The sequence below is a fragment of the Pisolithus orientalis genome (assembly GCF_024613125.1).
Source record: "Pisolithus orientalis strain OTSU chromosome Unknown F5J12scaffold_2, whole genome shotgun sequence".
Lineage (NCBI taxonomy): Eukaryota > Fungi > Basidiomycota > Agaricomycetes > Boletales > Pisolithaceae > Pisolithus > Pisolithus orientalis.
This window is the reverse complement of record NW_026260783.1, coordinates 1,133,425-1,148,650: the sequence shown is the minus strand read 5'-3', so window position 1 is coordinate 1,148,650 and position 15,226 is coordinate 1,133,425. Positions and strand designations below refer to the sequence as shown.

The 15,226-nt window shown below is 50.4% G+C and overlaps 5 protein-coding genes across 5 annotated transcripts; 2 read left to right on the top strand and 3 right to left on the bottom strand.

The window, feature by feature from the left end:
- Positions 1-75: 75 nt before the first annotated feature.
- F5J12DRAFT_761496 (uncharacterized protein) lies at positions 76-3,124 on the top strand (the record flags this gene model as incomplete). Its single annotated transcript, XM_051742125.1, has 5 exons — positions 76-1,000; positions 1,623-1,968; positions 2,017-2,351; positions 2,404-2,610; positions 2,671-3,124. 5 exons carry the CDS (start codon positions 76-78, stop codon positions 2,868-2,870), a joined length of 2,013 nt encoding a protein of 670 aa, XP_051604947.1. The 3' UTR covers positions 2,871-3,124.
- Positions 3,125-4,164: 1,040 nt separating this feature from the next.
- Positions 4,165-6,837, top strand: F5J12DRAFT_797650 (uncharacterized protein). Its single transcript, XM_051744179.1, has 8 exons — positions 4,165-4,379; positions 4,443-4,470; positions 4,553-5,345; positions 5,397-5,603; positions 5,656-5,792; positions 5,857-6,085; positions 6,159-6,430; positions 6,488-6,837. The coding sequence occupies exons 1-8, from the start codon at positions 4,327-4,329 to the stop codon at positions 6,746-6,748; spliced, it is 1,980 nt and encodes a 659-aa protein (XP_051604946.1). The 5' UTR covers positions 4,165-4,326; the 3' UTR covers positions 6,749-6,837.
- A 22-nt stretch (positions 6,838-6,859) lies between these two features.
- F5J12DRAFT_797641 (metallo-beta-lactamase protein) lies at positions 6,860-8,698 on the bottom strand. The gene is made up of 8 exons (XM_051744178.1): positions 8,509-8,698; positions 8,336-8,454; positions 8,249-8,274; positions 7,711-8,193; positions 7,597-7,661; positions 7,466-7,535; positions 7,034-7,410; positions 6,860-6,954 (listed from the first exon to the last, which is right to left on the bottom strand). Exons 1-7 carry the CDS (start codon positions 8,601-8,603, stop codon positions 7,159-7,161), a joined length of 1,110 nt encoding a protein of 369 aa, XP_051604945.1. The 5' UTR covers positions 8,604-8,698; the 3' UTR covers positions 6,860-6,954; positions 7,034-7,158.
- Positions 8,699-8,723: 25 nt separating this feature from the next.
- F5J12DRAFT_797631 (uncharacterized protein) lies at positions 8,724-9,751 on the bottom strand. The gene is made up of 4 exons (XM_051744177.1): positions 9,443-9,751; positions 9,210-9,384; positions 8,973-9,146; positions 8,724-8,919 (listed from the first exon to the last, which is right to left on the bottom strand). Exons 1-4 carry the CDS (start codon positions 9,607-9,609, stop codon positions 8,863-8,865), a joined length of 573 nt encoding a protein of 190 aa, XP_051604944.1. The 5' UTR covers positions 9,610-9,751; the 3' UTR covers positions 8,724-8,862.
- Positions 9,752-9,765: 14 nt separating this feature from the next.
- F5J12DRAFT_797627 (uncharacterized protein) lies at positions 9,766-15,177 on the bottom strand. Its single transcript, XM_051744176.1, has 18 exons — positions 14,122-15,177; positions 13,835-14,073; positions 13,642-13,786; positions 13,459-13,593; positions 13,341-13,407; positions 12,969-13,292; positions 12,755-12,912; positions 12,138-12,698; positions 11,918-12,077; positions 11,750-11,867; positions 11,482-11,696; positions 11,209-11,420; positions 10,877-11,157; positions 10,756-10,828; positions 10,652-10,700; positions 10,450-10,600; positions 10,229-10,392; positions 9,766-10,175 (listed from the first exon to the last, which is right to left on the bottom strand). The coding sequence occupies exons 1-18, from the start codon at positions 15,157-15,159 to the stop codon at positions 9,889-9,891; spliced, it is 4,377 nt and encodes a 1,458-aa protein (XP_051604943.1). The 5' UTR covers positions 15,160-15,177; the 3' UTR covers positions 9,766-9,888.
- Between the last annotated feature and the right edge of the window lie 49 nt (positions 15,178-15,226).

The window sequence follows — 15,226 nt, the reverse complement described above, 5'->3', positions numbered from 1 at the left end:
TCGAATACAATTCTCCACTACGCCATGAATGATTCCAGGTTCCGCGAGCACCTCTCCTCCTATGCTGGCAGCGAAATGTCGTCGGACCACTCGTACTCCACCAAAAAGGGTGTCTCCAGAGATAGCGCTGACATCATCACGCAGATACGGGCAGCAACCTCCGCACCCTCTCCACTCACCAGCTACCTCAAGGACCCCGCCATTATCAGCGCACTTGATGGCTCAGATGCAAGTGATCGCTCGAGAAGTCACAGGCGTTCCTCCGGCTCTGGTAGTCGTCGCACGTCATCCCCTTTGGGACTTGTCCTCGCAGAAGAAGAGAAGCAGGCACACCACTTGAAGTCCATTCTGCGATCGACCGGTGACAGACTTGATCGGGAAATGCGCAGGGCAGATCAGGCTCTTGCCAGAGCTGAGCAGGCTGAAGCCCATGTGCGAGACCTCACCGCTCGCGTAGCAGCTGCAGAATCGGGCAAGCACTACGTGGAGCTGGAGGCAACCCGAGCAAAGGATGATGTCAAATACCGCCAGTTGCAGATAGAGAGGCTCGAAACAGAAGTTCGGCGCCTCCAGTCACAAGTGGGTCTGCTGGAACGACAAAGAAACGAGGCGGAGGATAGTGCTACACGCGCTCGTGAAACTGCAAGGAAACTCCAACTTGAAATACAGACTCTTGATGCCAAGGAGGCGAGTAGTGATGAGACTCGGCATTTCGGAATGCGCAAGTGGTTCAACTCGGGTCATATGGAAGGCTATGATACCGGCCATGCTGAGGGGTTCGAGAGTGGCCGGGAAGAAGGTTTTGAAGAAGGTCGCGAGTACGGTTTCAGCGAAGGGGAGCAAGCGGGGTTTGCAGAGGGGCTGAAAATGGGAAGAAAGGAGGGTTATTATGAGGGATGGGAGCAAGGTCGGAGGGCAGAACACGATCATGCTCTTCAGGCCTTTGACGAATTCTTTTCCACAGAGGTTGATTCCCGTGACCGTGAGGTCAGTAGAGGATGTTACTCTCTCGAAGACATTTTGGTTGATTGACCTTTAGCAGACAAAGAAACAAGCCAAAAGATGGACCAACTGGATGAGCCGCTCAACGTCGACGTCAACCCCATCACCGACCACGCGACCCACGCCGTTACGTCGACAGCTCTATTCCTAGTCACCAGGAGCTCGCAGATAGGTCAAACACTAAACTGTTGCATTGGGATCATTTATGGCCATTCTACTTTTATTAGCTATGGGTTCTACTACGGACAGACTTGCATCTATGTATTCGATGGCGTTTCCAGCTTTTTCCGTTTATTATTCCGAGACCGTAGGACGAATGACACTGTACTTGTCTTCTGGTGCCTTGCAGTGTTGAACAATATACAGCCGCGCTATTTATTGTGGGTCATGCGTGCAATATCCTTATCAAATAGTCGATGCCGCGTTACTCGGGGCTGAGAACCCTCCCGTGTTCATCCACTAGTTGATATACGTGTGGCACCATCGTTCCTGCTATCATGATAATGAACAGCCTTATACATCGGCGAATGTTATTAGTTGCAGAGTTAACAAGCTGGTGTCATATGGCTTGCGGACTCTGACCGGCTCAGTCATATCCTTTGTTCACAAACTGATTCCAGCAAATATCGCACGGCTCTCGTCGGATCCCACCATCATGTCATCGCCTATACCATCCCCCGGACTTGCCAGCGGTCGTCGCAAGGGTCCCAGAAACCCACCCAAGCTGCCACTATCTGCATTCAGCCCCCCCAACACGGGGACGTCTGATGCGTTTCCCTTGCCGCCCACGTGGAGTACTGTTGTGCCAGTTGGAATCATCGATGCTCATTTACGCATTTCTGCAACCGTGGATGGTGTCAACCACTACAAGGACAACATCGGACAGCTTGTCCTTGAGAAGATCAAGGGGGTCGTATTAACAATTGATAATCAGCTATCCGATGATATTGCCGACTTAGTACAAGGGTCTGTCCGCCGTGATATTGCTTTACCGAGTCTGACGAGACGTAACAGGCTACCTCAGCGCATCGATTTGCAGATATTGTCCGTCTCAGTGCCATTCCCTCTCAACGGCACACCCCCCACTGAACCTCCGTCTTGCCTCCTTGGAACAAACCCACCGATAACCCTCTCAACTACCTTCACAAGTGCCGCCCCGGAGGCGATCACCAACTTGAGATGGGCACTGGAACATAGCCGTGTAGTTGACGTAGATGTTCAGTCGGATGTTATGGCGAGCGTTGCGATTGGAGGTTCCTCTCTCTATGATACCTTCGAGGATTTGCTCACCAAGGCGACATCACCTGGCCCACATACTCCGGAAAAAAAAAGGACGCCAATCGTCCTCAGTAGGTCGCATCCCTCTAAAGAGCTTCCTACGGCTGATGAAGGTGTGCTTAGGCAACATCTTCCCTCCTCCCTTAACTCTAGTTGAACCAATTGTCAAAACCATGAAACACCCGGATTATCTACAATACCAGACGCGTATATCTTCACTTTCGCTGTTCGAGGATGTGCACTTGAAGATCACCCCACCCGTGCGGGACACGTCTGAAACAGGGCCCGCAGACGACTTGAGGATGTGGAAAGGGAAACTAAAACTATATAGTAAGTAGAGGTGCGCGGTATGATGATGGTTGGCGCAGAAACTGAACGCTCGATACGCAGTTGGACCCGTCCTCGAAGCGTTTGGCTTCGAAAGGATGATCTTTGGATCCTCCCCTTCACCCGCAGGCGAGCCATTTAATCTGCCCGTTAGCTGGTACGACCTTGTTAGGGAATCGTTTGCGGAGCTGGGCGTTGAACAAGACGCTATCGATAACGTCTTCATGAACAACGCAAAGCGTGTATACGGAAGGTCGTCCTGATATAATTAAGTTACCCAGATGTACAACCGCTCTATATTCCCCGTTTGTGTAGATGATTTTGTATGGGCCATGATGTGTGGGTCTCCACAATGCATCGCACATTACTCGCACACTGGTACGGGTAATTTCTTGATCACAATTGTTGTCGCAACACGCCTAGTCGTGCCAGAGATTTATAGGAGCTTTTACCAGTAAATATTTCATTTTTGCGCCTCTTCAGAGGTCCAAGACATAATGCACAGCCAGATGACTGCGCTCCGTGGGCTAACGTTTAACATTTAACAGCCAACAAATCAAATCTCAAATAACACAATCACGTGAATCACGTGATGAACGCGTACGCCTGATAGGGGACCGTTAACATTGATTCAACAGAATCAACACAACCAAAAACACGCTACAAATATTGTCAGCCGCCCCAGCTAGTATATAAAGAGGCATGCGCCGGCCGGTTGTTCTCTGCTCGTTACTATTATCACCCATACCTCGCCAGATGACCCTTTGGCTTCTCGCTCAGCCTATTCTTCCTCTCCTTGACCAGGGTATCCGACCGCATAACCATAACACACCCGTCTCTCGTTCGCCACGCCAGCCAGTTCTAGCCGACATTAGATCCAGAAAAATTAGGCAGTCTCCGCTCAAGTTACGATCTCGATAGTTGAAACGTTGGGCGTGAGTACTAACACTCACCTACCTGTATCAGGGTGGCTGACCTTGCGACGGACAATGACCATCGTCCATGATGGTGGCACGGCCCCGACAGACCCCAAGCACGACTATGGATGTCCAAGACCCTCAACGCGGAGCTCCCTGTGGGCCAGAAGTTCATGGTACGTGCTCCCTTTGCGTGTGATACCCTCGATCCTTTCGTGGCTCGGCCCCGACGGGACTCCGGTGTGACCATAGTGTAGACCGGTGTGCTTCTCTCCTCCCCTGCCCGCATGAGCAATTTGAAGGTTTCCTCAATTCATTAAGGCAACCCCAGCGGGCGGGATTGAATGATTGTAATCTAGACCAGTGTGATCGTAGTTTAGACCAGTGTGTGAGTTGAAGATCGCCTCAATTGCTTAAGATAACTCGCTGCAGCGAACAAGTGGTAAGTACTCATTTGAGTGCCTTTACCAGGATTGGGAAGGCAGCGGTCGGGGTAGCGATCAAGCCCCCTGATGAGAGCTCTCGCAGGCTCGAAACCGCTTGCAAAACCGCACCGGTCTGTTGCGTCGTGCCAATTACATAATGAGTTCTCAGCGGATGGACGATCTTGGTTTCCTTTTCCGGGTACATAGCACGGTCACTGCAGTCAACCATTCATCATTAATCATTGTCGACGTACCCCTGCCAGTTTGACCATAATTGCGTGGACGCAGACGCAGCAGACCGCGAGTCATTCCATCAGAAAATACCTTGTCCAGACTGGCACCATTCCGGGTCTCGCAGCACCAGCTCGGCCTCTGCAATGTCCAGCGATAACGAGGCCGTGTATGGCGTAGGAAGGCGTGCAGCATCGTCGTGAGTATATCAATGTCAACTTTTGTTGACAATCCATTCAAATCCAGTTCTGGACGAGACCAGGAGTAGCAGGGAGTCGTCTCCGACGTTGGTGAGCTTCTATCGCTATGCTCGACTCCAAGTTCCTCCCTCTCTGTTCGGAGACGCAGTCTCACACACATATATATGCCCAGAAAAGACAGCGACGCTCATTCACCCCTAATTCAGACGACGGAGACCTTGTTGTACCTGTAACGAACCAGGGTGAAAATGATACGCCGGAATCGAGTGCTCCTCTGATTCGAAAGCCTGTTGGTTTCTCATGGACCCCATCTACTGCTACTGTTATTGAGACATACGAGGCCGCGTTACCCCCCAAACCTACCACCAACTACTTTTTACCTGGCCAAGCACCCCCTCCGCCGCCAAAGCAACCAACCCGGAGGACGAAGCGGAAGAAAAAGGGTCAGGAATATTCTGCACAGACAGGACGTTTCAGAGTTTCAACACCTACGAATGGATTATCCATAGTGGCATCAAAATATGCAAACCAACCATCTGCATCGTTGTCCGTGAGCTCTATGGCCGCTGATGCCGGATCCCCCGCAGGAAATCCTATTGCTAACACGCAAAGCCAACCGCCGCATGCCCCGTCCACAACACAGCCTGCTAGCAATTTCGCATCTGGCATTCCTGTATACAGGCACACCACACCCGGTGCACGCACCACGGATCCTAGCGACACCCAGACAACGTTCCTGGGGCGTAGCAAACGACCAACGGAAGTAGATTCGCATGACTCCCGATCTTCTAACAGACCCTTCCTCCAGCCAGTAGCTTTTGAGTGTTCTACACGCGAAGTGTCGAATAATCACCAGAGTTCCACCGAATCTACGGAGAGAATTAGTAGCAGTATGCCCGTGTCTACCCGTGATACATCGTCGAGTGTATTGTCTGTCGCATCTTCAACTGGGCGCAATTGTTCAGGTGAGTAATGTTTCACCTGTGCCATCGTCTGGACCAATGACATCCCGTAAGCAACTTCTCAATGCAATGGTACAGATACTCAGCACCCGCTGAGGATGGTGACCTTGTTAATCGAAGACTATAGAAGTGGTGTTCAGGACTCGCAGTTAGCGGAAATTATGGTGCCTTTGAAAGCAGCGGAAAACCCGGAAGATGGCTTTTGGGCTGATGCTGTGGATGTTTGTGATGCCCTTCAAGCATCCCCATCACGCATCGATGGTAGGCCAATCAGCTCCTCCCTCATTTACGGAGCCTGACTTATGTACGATAGGACCTGCGAAAGTGTATACAAAGAGAGCGAAGTACCGGCAGTTCTTTATGCGAGTGGATCAGCATGACAACCACCATTCTACGCCTGCTCATCTTGGAGTTTCAATACAGAGGACACTTGATGTCTTTGTGGAAGCAGTGGGTTCTTCTCCCTAGTCCAGTCGCAGCTTGAGATGTTAAGCTATTATATCACCTTTCCTAGCCGGGGCCTCAGGGACAGTTACCTCGCCCTCCAAGGTGTCCCAAAGCAATCAACGCGGGGCATAGATCTGGTTCCGATTCGGATGTATCAATGCCTTGCACAAGGACACGCTCAAATATGCGTGTGTCCACGCGAGATGAACGAATCGAGTCCTTCGAAGTCAATTATGCAACAACCAGAGGACGGTCCTCGCGGGCCTCAGATACCGAGACACACAGGCGCAAGAGAGGCAAGTCACTCTCTTCTGGATTTCCGGCAGTATTGCTCCAGGAAATGCCGTCACTCATAGTGTATTGCCGCAGGTTGGGGGAGTACAAGTTCCATCACACCTCTCTCCACCCCTTCCCACCTCGCAGAGACGGAGGGAGGAATAGATGATGCGATAACCAAGTGGATTAAGCCACAAGTCGAGGGCCACCCAGGGTTCCTACACTACATGCAGTCGAAGGCTAAGCCGCAAAGCGTGTCGGAGGTGTTGAATCAATTCGATATTGTCGACGTCGTATCTCGGCAACTATCGGGGCTGAAGACGCCGGCGGATTGGGCTGGAGCGCCTAACTGTTCTGTGAAAAGGGTGAGGAAGATTAACCTTTGATCCACACAAACACACCTGTCAACCCATGTGTTCTAGGAGCATGTACTGCGATCCCTCTGCCTAGATTCCGAGTGGGATACGAGGTGTCAAGAAATAATGAACCTCGTCTCTTACTATGGCAAAAACGGAACTCAATACCAAGACCCCCGTGTCATCGACATGATGAATGATACTGCTGTAGCAGATCTGAAAATGATAGACAAGTTTCTGGAGCTGTTAAAGACTGTTCACCGGACCTTCACGGCAGAGAGGCCAGGGAATGCTGTATCGCAGTGTGACAGTGTTGAGGAGGAGTAATGCTCATCCTTTTATCTCGTGGGACACACTATGTGCTAGCTACTAGCAATAACTTATACTCCTCAGCAAACCCGTCTCCCGGGACCCGCATTGCATAACAGGTGTTCGACTCAAGGATGATCGATGATCCGGGGCTTCGCTGCGAGAAAATATTGATCATGACACTACTGGCCAACCAACATGTGCATTTTTTTCCAAATTCGAAGTGAGTGGGAAACCTGCGACACGTGCAATTTCCTGCTGGTTTTCACGAGTTCTGGCTTCGCAAGCTTACAGTGATACAGGGGTGTCACGTATTCGAAGGTTTTTCGACGCAAGCGCCTCTCCTCGTTCAGCGGCAGGGAAGTGCATATTGTCAATTCTAGATATTCGGAAAGCCACGAGAGAAATAATCGCAGGGATAGCATCTTCTAAGTGAAGGTAGGACAAGACAGTCTATCCTCCTGGCCCCGATCGCCGTGAACCTCTACTTTAACACCGACTCCAGCGGGGACACAGCCCTCTCCCAGGGCAGAGTCCAGAGCCACCTTACATTGAAACCCGGAACAGTGCATAGGAAGTACGTACGTTGGGGAGGGTCGCAATTGATTGGCCAAAAAATCCACAGTGGGTGCGATACGAGAAGCGAGATCTGCACTACCGAGGTGCAGCCCACCAATAATCTGGGCACTGCCGTGTCTAGCAATGTGGCACTGGTGGATGTAAGATCGAACTTACCATATAGATTGGCCTTGAGAATCTTTGAACGGTATCTTTGACGACATTCACAATACCCGCATGGGAGCATCTACCGAAGAATAGCAGCTCAGATAACAGCACAAAAAGGATCGCTCACTGAGCCAACTGACGCGCTGAAGATGATGACCCCCTTCCCAATCACGTCCACCGCAACATATCGCTCATCCATAATGTGCTAGAGGACTCGGAACGCCATGACAATGCCAAGCACCGGGACTACTCACAGGTTCCGAAGTCCAACGTCCAGGTTTACTGTCTTCCTCTACGAATCTAACCGCTCCCAGTAGACCCTGTTCAAACGTCGTGACTCTCGGTATCTCACCACTAACGTATATCGTCGCGCCAGCTACAGTATGGCCTTCGGCATGTTTCTCAACGACTCCCCCGGCACTTGTGATGAGTTCGAAAGTCGGATCTGCTGGCAATCGGCCGATGATAGTCTCGTATGTTGGAGGGATTGCAATTCCTCGTGCAGTTGGCCGATCAGGGTGAAGATCAACAACACACTTCGGGGCACCGGGGCTTCGCATTTGCAAGAATGACAACATGCCACCGGAATGGTCGCTATGCCAGTGCGAAAGGACCACCCTCTCGATCTGATCCACCGGAACTTGCATGGCCATTACATTGCGGACGATAGACTTGGAATCTGGACCCGTGTCGAACAGCGTAAGGTGCCTCTCTTCGTCGTCGCCTCTTTGAGTCTCCTGTGTAGAACATCTAGCGTTTATGATCCAACACTGCAGCGAAAATTGGTCATACAATTAAAGCAGAGAACCCATGAGCTCCTGGCAACAGAGCGGTATGAACGGTTGAACATCGAGTCATGAAAGCTGCCCTAGGACGAACCGCAACAGAAGTCTTCTAGGTTAATTATAGGAACCCCTGTCAGTGGATCTTTGACGGTTCTTGGGTCAGAGAGGTGCTGTGGCAGCTCAAGCTTAAATCCAGGGGGCAGTTTCGCAAACCTGAATGTTTTCAACTATCACCGTCGCACTTTCGGTAAGAAGCTCCGCATTTACCATTCGATACTGTTATCGACGAGAAATGTTATCGTTAATCGGTTAATTGCGACCAGCCCCACCCGAAGTTGGGAGTTGTCGGTAGGCGTGGACATGAGGGATGCTCTACGAGTACTCCTGATAGACGCCCGGAAAACTTGCCAAATTAAAGGACACCAACGCAGGTTGGGTATGAAGAACTCTTCAGAAGGTCGGCAGACTGGTTTATTCATCTTCCCGTGAGATCAATAATTCCTTTCCCAGTGAACTTGCGGGATATAAATAATATAACATGCAAGATGGTATTCAACAGCTAGATCCATGTGGATGGTGGTGGTATCAATCGAAAGCCACTGGCTACTCCCTGCTCGGTAATCATAATGAGACCTTGTTGTCGATCATCTGCTCGATCATTCTGCGCTGCTGGAACGCCTGCGATGCTTAATTTCAGTGCCTATGACTGGCTAGCACGATCACTCGCTCACCTTGCGGTACTGTACTCGCTCGTACGTGACGAAAGCGACAAAACCAAAAGTAATAGCAGTGACTCCTGCATAGATGCACAGGCCAACAGGGAGGACTTGTAAAGACCGTCCTGGCATAACGAAGGCAGCTACAACTGCCGGTGAAGAAGACGCCAGTGATTGCAAAGATGTGCCCTGTTGTACAGAGATGTTCAATCTCTTTTAGTTTAAAAACACGGCTCTCAAAACATTGCTTACTGTGGGCGCAGGGATAAGATTGACGGAGATCGAACTGGCGGATGCGGAGGGCGTGACGATTGAAGTAGCTACGTTGAAACCACCTGCGGCCATAGTACAGTTCTCAATTTCTTTGACATTCTGTCCATCGGGTACGAAGATGAGATCACAGGATTCAACGAGGGGACCATCGGCGCTGTTGAGGTGCCAGTGGTCAAAATACCTGGTCTGATGTGAAACGAAAAAAAACCCACGTTTGAATAGTATTATTGATAACGATGGAAGTGGCGGATGGGAATGGTGCAGGAATGAATATAGGAGATTCTTGACGAGGGCCAAGCTCGGTGGCGGGAGGAGAGGAAGATGCAGCGGCGACGAAACACGAAGAAAGGCAAAATACAAGCACGGTACAGGCAAACATCACGAACCACAAGGACTCTCAGAAGAAAAGAAAAAGAATGAAGAGCCAGCTCTCAGAATCCAAGTCGAGGTCGCCACTTCGAAGTGGTGGTATAAGGCGAACGGAGGGAAAATTATAATGACGGAGGAGAGGGCAACCGGGGCTGTTGTCTTATCGCTGCTTTTCGTATTATGTAATGTACATTGTAAGATCGCAACGGAACCGAAACGTAGCAACGCTACGGCCCTCATCAGACTGAATTATGCATGTGTTATGTGCTGTTGTCTAGGTTATAGCATGCTATCGCATCCCCCCTTCTACTGCCTTATATGCCTTCCCTCCTCGGTACCGCTTTCGCTCACGGTAGTATGACAGTATCATCCTAAGCAACTGCGACATCGCCTGGCCCACCCATTGCTCAAAAGCAACGGAAAGGGCAACATTGATGACCACAAACGCCGCCAACCACAGCCTTGCATCCCAAGGAAGCTGCGTCAATTCCAGAACCAGTACCAGGAATTTGGGTGGCCGGAACAGGAGCAATGCGTTGAGCAGTGATAAGCCAATGATAAATGTCATCAGCCAACCTGCAAGGCTACCGTCAACTTGCTTGATCCGCATCAACGGGAGAGAGACCTACAGTTCGTCCACATAGGTCGCCGGTAGGGAGGACCTATGCTAAACACAGCAGCGACTAGAATGTACTGGAAGCAAGATGCCAAAAACAATACGGTGTTTTCATAGTTAGTTGCACTCAGGTGTGTGTCTCCACCGTTGTGTTCTCCCACATGAGGCGGTTTGTACCTGGAATTTGATGATGTCGGTTGCCTATGGAACTCCCAGTGGTCTTATCTCACTCACCACTCTTGCCGGCGGACCCAAAAAAACGTCCAAAATTGTACCCCACTCGTGATAAGTATCTGTCCTACCAAACTAACGAGCACTTTTTTCGAGATGAGACTGGCGGTAGGACGCTTTAGGTAAATCCTCGGGTAAGGAAGTGTCCTCCCCACTGCAAAATGCGATCAAAATGCGACAAAACATCAGGGAAAAGAGTGCTTACTAGAGACAGCAATTGGAATGATGATGAACAAATCGATGTACAGAAACTGTAACAGAAGACGTTCGCTCAGTCGTAACGGTCAAGAGTCGCTTGCAACTTTCCTGGAAGTCTCCCAAAGACGAGGCAAACGAGTACAGCAATGTGATGGTCGTGAACTGAATAAGGGAATACAGCGCCCTGAAACAAGCTAAGCCTGATTGCATAGGCGGGAGAACAGGCACTCACATGTATTTGAAGCATGAGAAGCTGGTAGCCAGAGCTGCTCTGCCCTCCTTGATGACTTCGATGACACAGCTGATGTCCGGTACACTGCTTGTGAATGGCGCTGCAACAGATGCTTCAGCCTCTGAAAGCGAAATGCCAACATCAGCGGCTTTGAGAGCTGCGCAGTCATTTGCACCGTCTCCACACATGAGCACAGTGTAACCAACAGCTTGGAGGCGTTCGACAACCTCGTTCTTCTCGTCCGGGGACATACGTGCGTATACTTGAGTCTTCACCAGCATCTGTGGCGAGTCTCAGTGCATGTACTTAACCTCCAAACATCCCATACCTACCCGTTGAAGAGTTTCTAAAGGAGCATAATTAACCATCCACCGGAATACATCGCCCGTCACAACGAGAGCGTAATCCTGGTAATCGATTTCGCCATGTTCGAACGTATGGTGGAGAGGAGGCGTTTGAGGCTTAAGGTTGTAGGAATCCAGTTTCCAAGAAAAATCTTCCATGCAGGACCATTCCAGTTTAGATGAAGGGGTATCAGCGTCACCTACGGAAGTACGTACGTGAAGAGTGAGAACGTGATAAAACGGAAACCCCCTAGCGCGTACCTCGAATGAATGCCGGAGAGAACACATGTGCAGCAGGGTTTATCAAGGTGCACTCTCTGGCAACGCTTACTGCAGTCAAAGCGTTATCCCCAGTGATCATCCTACACGCCAGATGCGCTGCTCGGAGAGCTTGGATAGCTGGCGTGGTGCCGGGTTTGAGTTTATTCTCAAAAATGACTAAACCCAAGAATCGCAGATTCGACTCTGCTTGCTCCCTACATAGGTAGTTGTCAGAATGGGGTTGACAACGAAGGGGGCGTAAGAATACCGTTTCATCTTCTGGGCCTTCAGCCACGTTAAGCCTTCAATACTTTTTCCAGCGATTGCTATAACACGATACCCACGTCGGGTATAATAAGAGAGCAAGTCGTCATAATCCTGGGGGACTAAAAGTAAATGTCAGATCAACGGATACTACAGGGACACTTTAGCCCACAAGAGTCCTTTTTGCAAATCTCAGCGATCACTTCCGGCGCTCCTTTGACGTAAATTTCCATACTGGTGCTCTTGAGTCTCTTGACGAAGACACTCATCCTCCGCAAAGTAGATACAAACTCGAACGTGCGAATAACGCCTAATTCCAGGAAGTGTGCGTGCTTTGAGTATAATAATAAAAAACTCAGCTCTACATTATCATTTGAGTAGTAAACACGTACCTTCCCATTAGCCTTCAGTGCATCTTCAAGTCGGAAGCGCGCGCTTCCAGCAGGGCGCACAACCGTCTGCACGAGAGGAGTAGGTCTTTCGGTGCCACTCTTTCCCCTAATAACCCCAGTCCCAGCAACTAAACCTTCTTCCAACGTCCATCGTGTAAATCCAAACATTTTCACATCCAAGGGATCCCCAATGGCTTCACCATCCACCAGTCTCAGCGAGTGGCAAGTCGCGAGCGCATGAAGGAAATTCGCTCGGTCACGCACATTCGGGAGATCGTGCACGTTGTCAATGAGCTGGCCAAAACGGTGCTCGGTACGGTCAAGCGATCGCACGCCAAGGATATCAAGCCCATCCTCAGTGAGCGTGCCTGTTTTGTCAAAGCAGCAGACGTTGACTTTGCCCGCAACATTGACACGCGTCGGGGAAATGCAGTAAATGCCCAGTTTACGAAGGCGACCAATAGCGAAGCTTGTGCCGATGGAAAGAGTAGCAGGAAGAGCGGGAGGGACTACGATAGTGATGAGGTCTAATGCACGAAGTATAATAGTGCCCCACGGGACCTTGGGTTCCTTGTTAGTACCTTGTTCCTTACGGCACATATTTGGACGACCCTTACATTTAACCTGACGAACTGTACAGCACTGGCACAAAAACCTAGTCCTGCAATCCCCGCCATCACTCCAATGAACCGTATAGAATCACGATAGAATTTAAATCCTATCGGCTTCGGGAAGAGCATCGATCGAACCAAAGCACCCTTCGTGGTATTGAACCCTACACAAAACATCAGGGGCCTGGGGAAAAAAAACGAGCGCGAGCCTCAAATTTACCTCCTCGGACGACAAGGCCCAGTGGAGGTCTCCCGTCCGTTCCATCAACACCAAGTGCTCCACGGACCCGGATTAAACGCGTGCCGGCGTACAAGAAACTCTTCGCTAGAGGATTGCCTACGTCTTTCATCTCCCGCCAACGCCCAATATCTTCGTCTTTTACAGGAATCTTTGACACGGGTACACTTTCGCCGGTGAGCATACTTTCGTTCACTATAGCATCACCAGAGAGCAAAAGTATGTCTGCAGGAAACAACGAAGCCCGTATATCGGACAAGTTTACTATGTCTCCTGGAACGAGTTCAACCGAACTTTCTTCAGACCCTGTCGAACTCGTTACCAAGGATATTAAAGAAACGCGTAAAAACATACAGCGTCCGTCAGCATAGACGACGACGTCACATGAAAAACGAGACATGGCACGCATTCGCTTGATTGTCTAGAAGGAGTATGAATATGGTAACCCCAAGATACCGAAACTAGATGTGACCTGTTTCGTGTCGATCAGCGCACTAGCCACGCTCAATGTCGAGATCAATGCAATGCAAAATGCGTAGTAATAGTAGTCGTCCAAGGACCACAAAATGATACTTGCAACTTGAAACACGTAGAACGGATGAATGACCTCGTTACATAGTCAGAATTCCGTTTCTGGACAATCACTCATGCTCACCTCGTCCACAAGAAGCGAAAGCGTAGATTTTCCCTCAATATCTATAAGATTAGTCCCAAAAAGCGTCAACCGTTGCTTCCGGATGTGTTGGGGGAGTCCATGTTGTACTGATCGTATGTCAGTCCACGATGGGTCGCGCCAGTCCCTGGTACCTTGGCGGTTAGAGCATGGAAAACAACGATATGCGGCTCACCTCAACATGCTGAAGAGTCCAGTACAAGGATCTAAAACAAAACGAGAATAACGGTAGTCCACAATCAAAAGATCCCCAATTATATGAGATTTATCGTTGTCATCATTGTTCAGCTTGGGCTTCGGCGAGGGCCCAGCTGGCCCTTCGAGTTCCGAAGCACGGTGTGGGAAAATAGTTGAACGTTCATACGGGTATGCAAGATGCTTGACCGGAATGAGTGTAATATCTCTGTGTGCAACCTGAACCAATTACACAGTGAGCAGGAATCCGACACGAGCAACGCGCACCTCGATAGCGACAAAACCATGCCTTAGATTCTTGAAAGAGTGTTCACGCACAACCCAGCGCAACCACAAGCGCGGAAACCAGTGGCCGAGAAGTCCAAAGATCCCAAACGTAATTACACAGCACACTCGCCAGACCCACTGGCGCCATATGATAATCTCGTAGCCCACAAATAGCAGCGTGGTATCTTCATCAGCGACATAAATCTTCTGCCGACTTGGTGGCCCTGGTGGTGGTGGCTCTGAAGGTTCCAAAGGAACATCTATGTCTATGCGGACTTCATCACCGAAGATTGGATCCGTTGAGAGTAGAGGTAGATGGGTGGAATGGCCGGGGGATGGAGGAGAAGACTCGTACTCTACGTCACTGGCGACACCACTTAAAGGATGGGAAGAAAGGGAATCCGCACTATCGTCTTCCTCACCAGAGGAGTAGCCCCAACGTTCATTCTCTTCTTCTTCTTCACTCTCAAATGCGTGCTCCGAGCCTGCGTCTGATAACCTACTACGTCTCGAACGATGTGTTGACGATACGGATGAGCGTGCTGTTGAAAGCGACCGCCTACGCTCCGACGGTTCTCCGGCAGTCCTGCCAAACAAGTGAGCGATGTTCTCGAAGACCGATGACCTTGTCAGTGGTGGAGACAGAGGCCGCTTAGGACGACGACCTCGCCTGGATGACATCTCCTCGAGGTCATCTTCACATTCCTCCCTATCACCCTCACTTCTGCCACCAGATACTTGCGACCGATTGTCTGTGCTCATTCTCCGCTTCCGCTGACCATCTTCGCTTTTCCTCCTCGACCTGGATAATTCTGAGCTGCGCCTCCCCAAAAACCCCCTGTCTGTGTACGACATCCTCGACGTGCTAGTCGGTATCGCCGTGCTCCCTGGTCCGTCGAACATAGCTCCCTCGCCGTCGGCAGCCATGCTGTACTGGGAGTCCCGGCGTGCACGCGATGAGCTCGCAATAACCTCCCGGATATCCATGGGAGATGCGCCCTCCGTGTAATCGTACTGGCCTGAGTCGCCAGACGTCATGGTTGTACACTTTGTTAGTGGCCGGCAAACTCCGGCCCAAGAGCGTTTCGGCAAAGACTCAGGGGGT

Bases quoted from the DNA above. Each gene is read 5' to 3' on its own strand.
- F5J12DRAFT_797650 (XM_051744179.1), top strand. From the start codon at position 4,327: ATGTCCAGCGATAACGAGGCCGTGTATGGCGTAGGAAGGCGTGCAGCA. The intron at 4,471-4,552 runs GTGAGCTTCTAT...ATATATGCCCAG, and splicing joins GGGAGTCGTCTCCGACGTTG to AAAAGACAGCGACGCTCATT. The intron at 5,793-5,856 runs GTGGGTTCTTCT...CACCTTTCCTAG, and splicing joins TTGATGTCTTTGTGGAAGCA to CCGGGGCCTCAGGGACAGTT.
- F5J12DRAFT_797627 (XM_051744176.1), bottom strand. From the start codon at position 15,159: ATGACGTCTGGCGACTCAGGCCAGTACGATTACACGGAGGGCGCATCT. The intron at 12,699-12,754 runs GTAAGGGTCGTC...AAGGAACCCAAG, and splicing joins TACAGTTCGTCAGGTTAAAT to GTCCCGTGGGGCACTATTAT. The intron at 10,176-10,228 runs GTAGGTCTCTCT...GTAGCCTTGCAG, and splicing joins GCGACCTATGTGGACGAACT to GTTGGCTGATGACATTTATC.
- F5J12DRAFT_797631 (XM_051744177.1), bottom strand. From the start codon at position 9,609: ATGTTTGCCTGTACCGTGCTTGTATTTTGCCTTTCTTCGTGTTTCGTC. The intron at 9,385-9,442 runs GTGGGTTTTTTT...GCACCTCAACAG, and splicing joins ATCAATAATACTATTCAAAC to CGCCGATGGTCCCCTCGTTG. The intron at 8,920-8,972 runs GTGAGCGAGTGA...TAAGCATCGCAG, and splicing joins AGCGAGTACAGTACCGCAAG to GCGTTCCAGCAGCGCAGAAT.
- F5J12DRAFT_797641 (XM_051744178.1), bottom strand. From the start codon at position 8,603: ATGTCCACGCCTACCGACAACTCCCAACTTCGGGTGGGGCTGGTCGCA. The intron at 7,662-7,710 runs GTGAGTAGTCCC...CGAGTCCTCTAG, and splicing joins GACGTTGGACTTCGGAACCT to CACATTATGGATGAGCGATA. The intron at 7,411-7,465 runs GTAAGTTCGATC...GGCAGTGCCCAG, and splicing joins TCTCAAGGCCAATCTATATG to ATTATTGGTGGGCTGCACCT.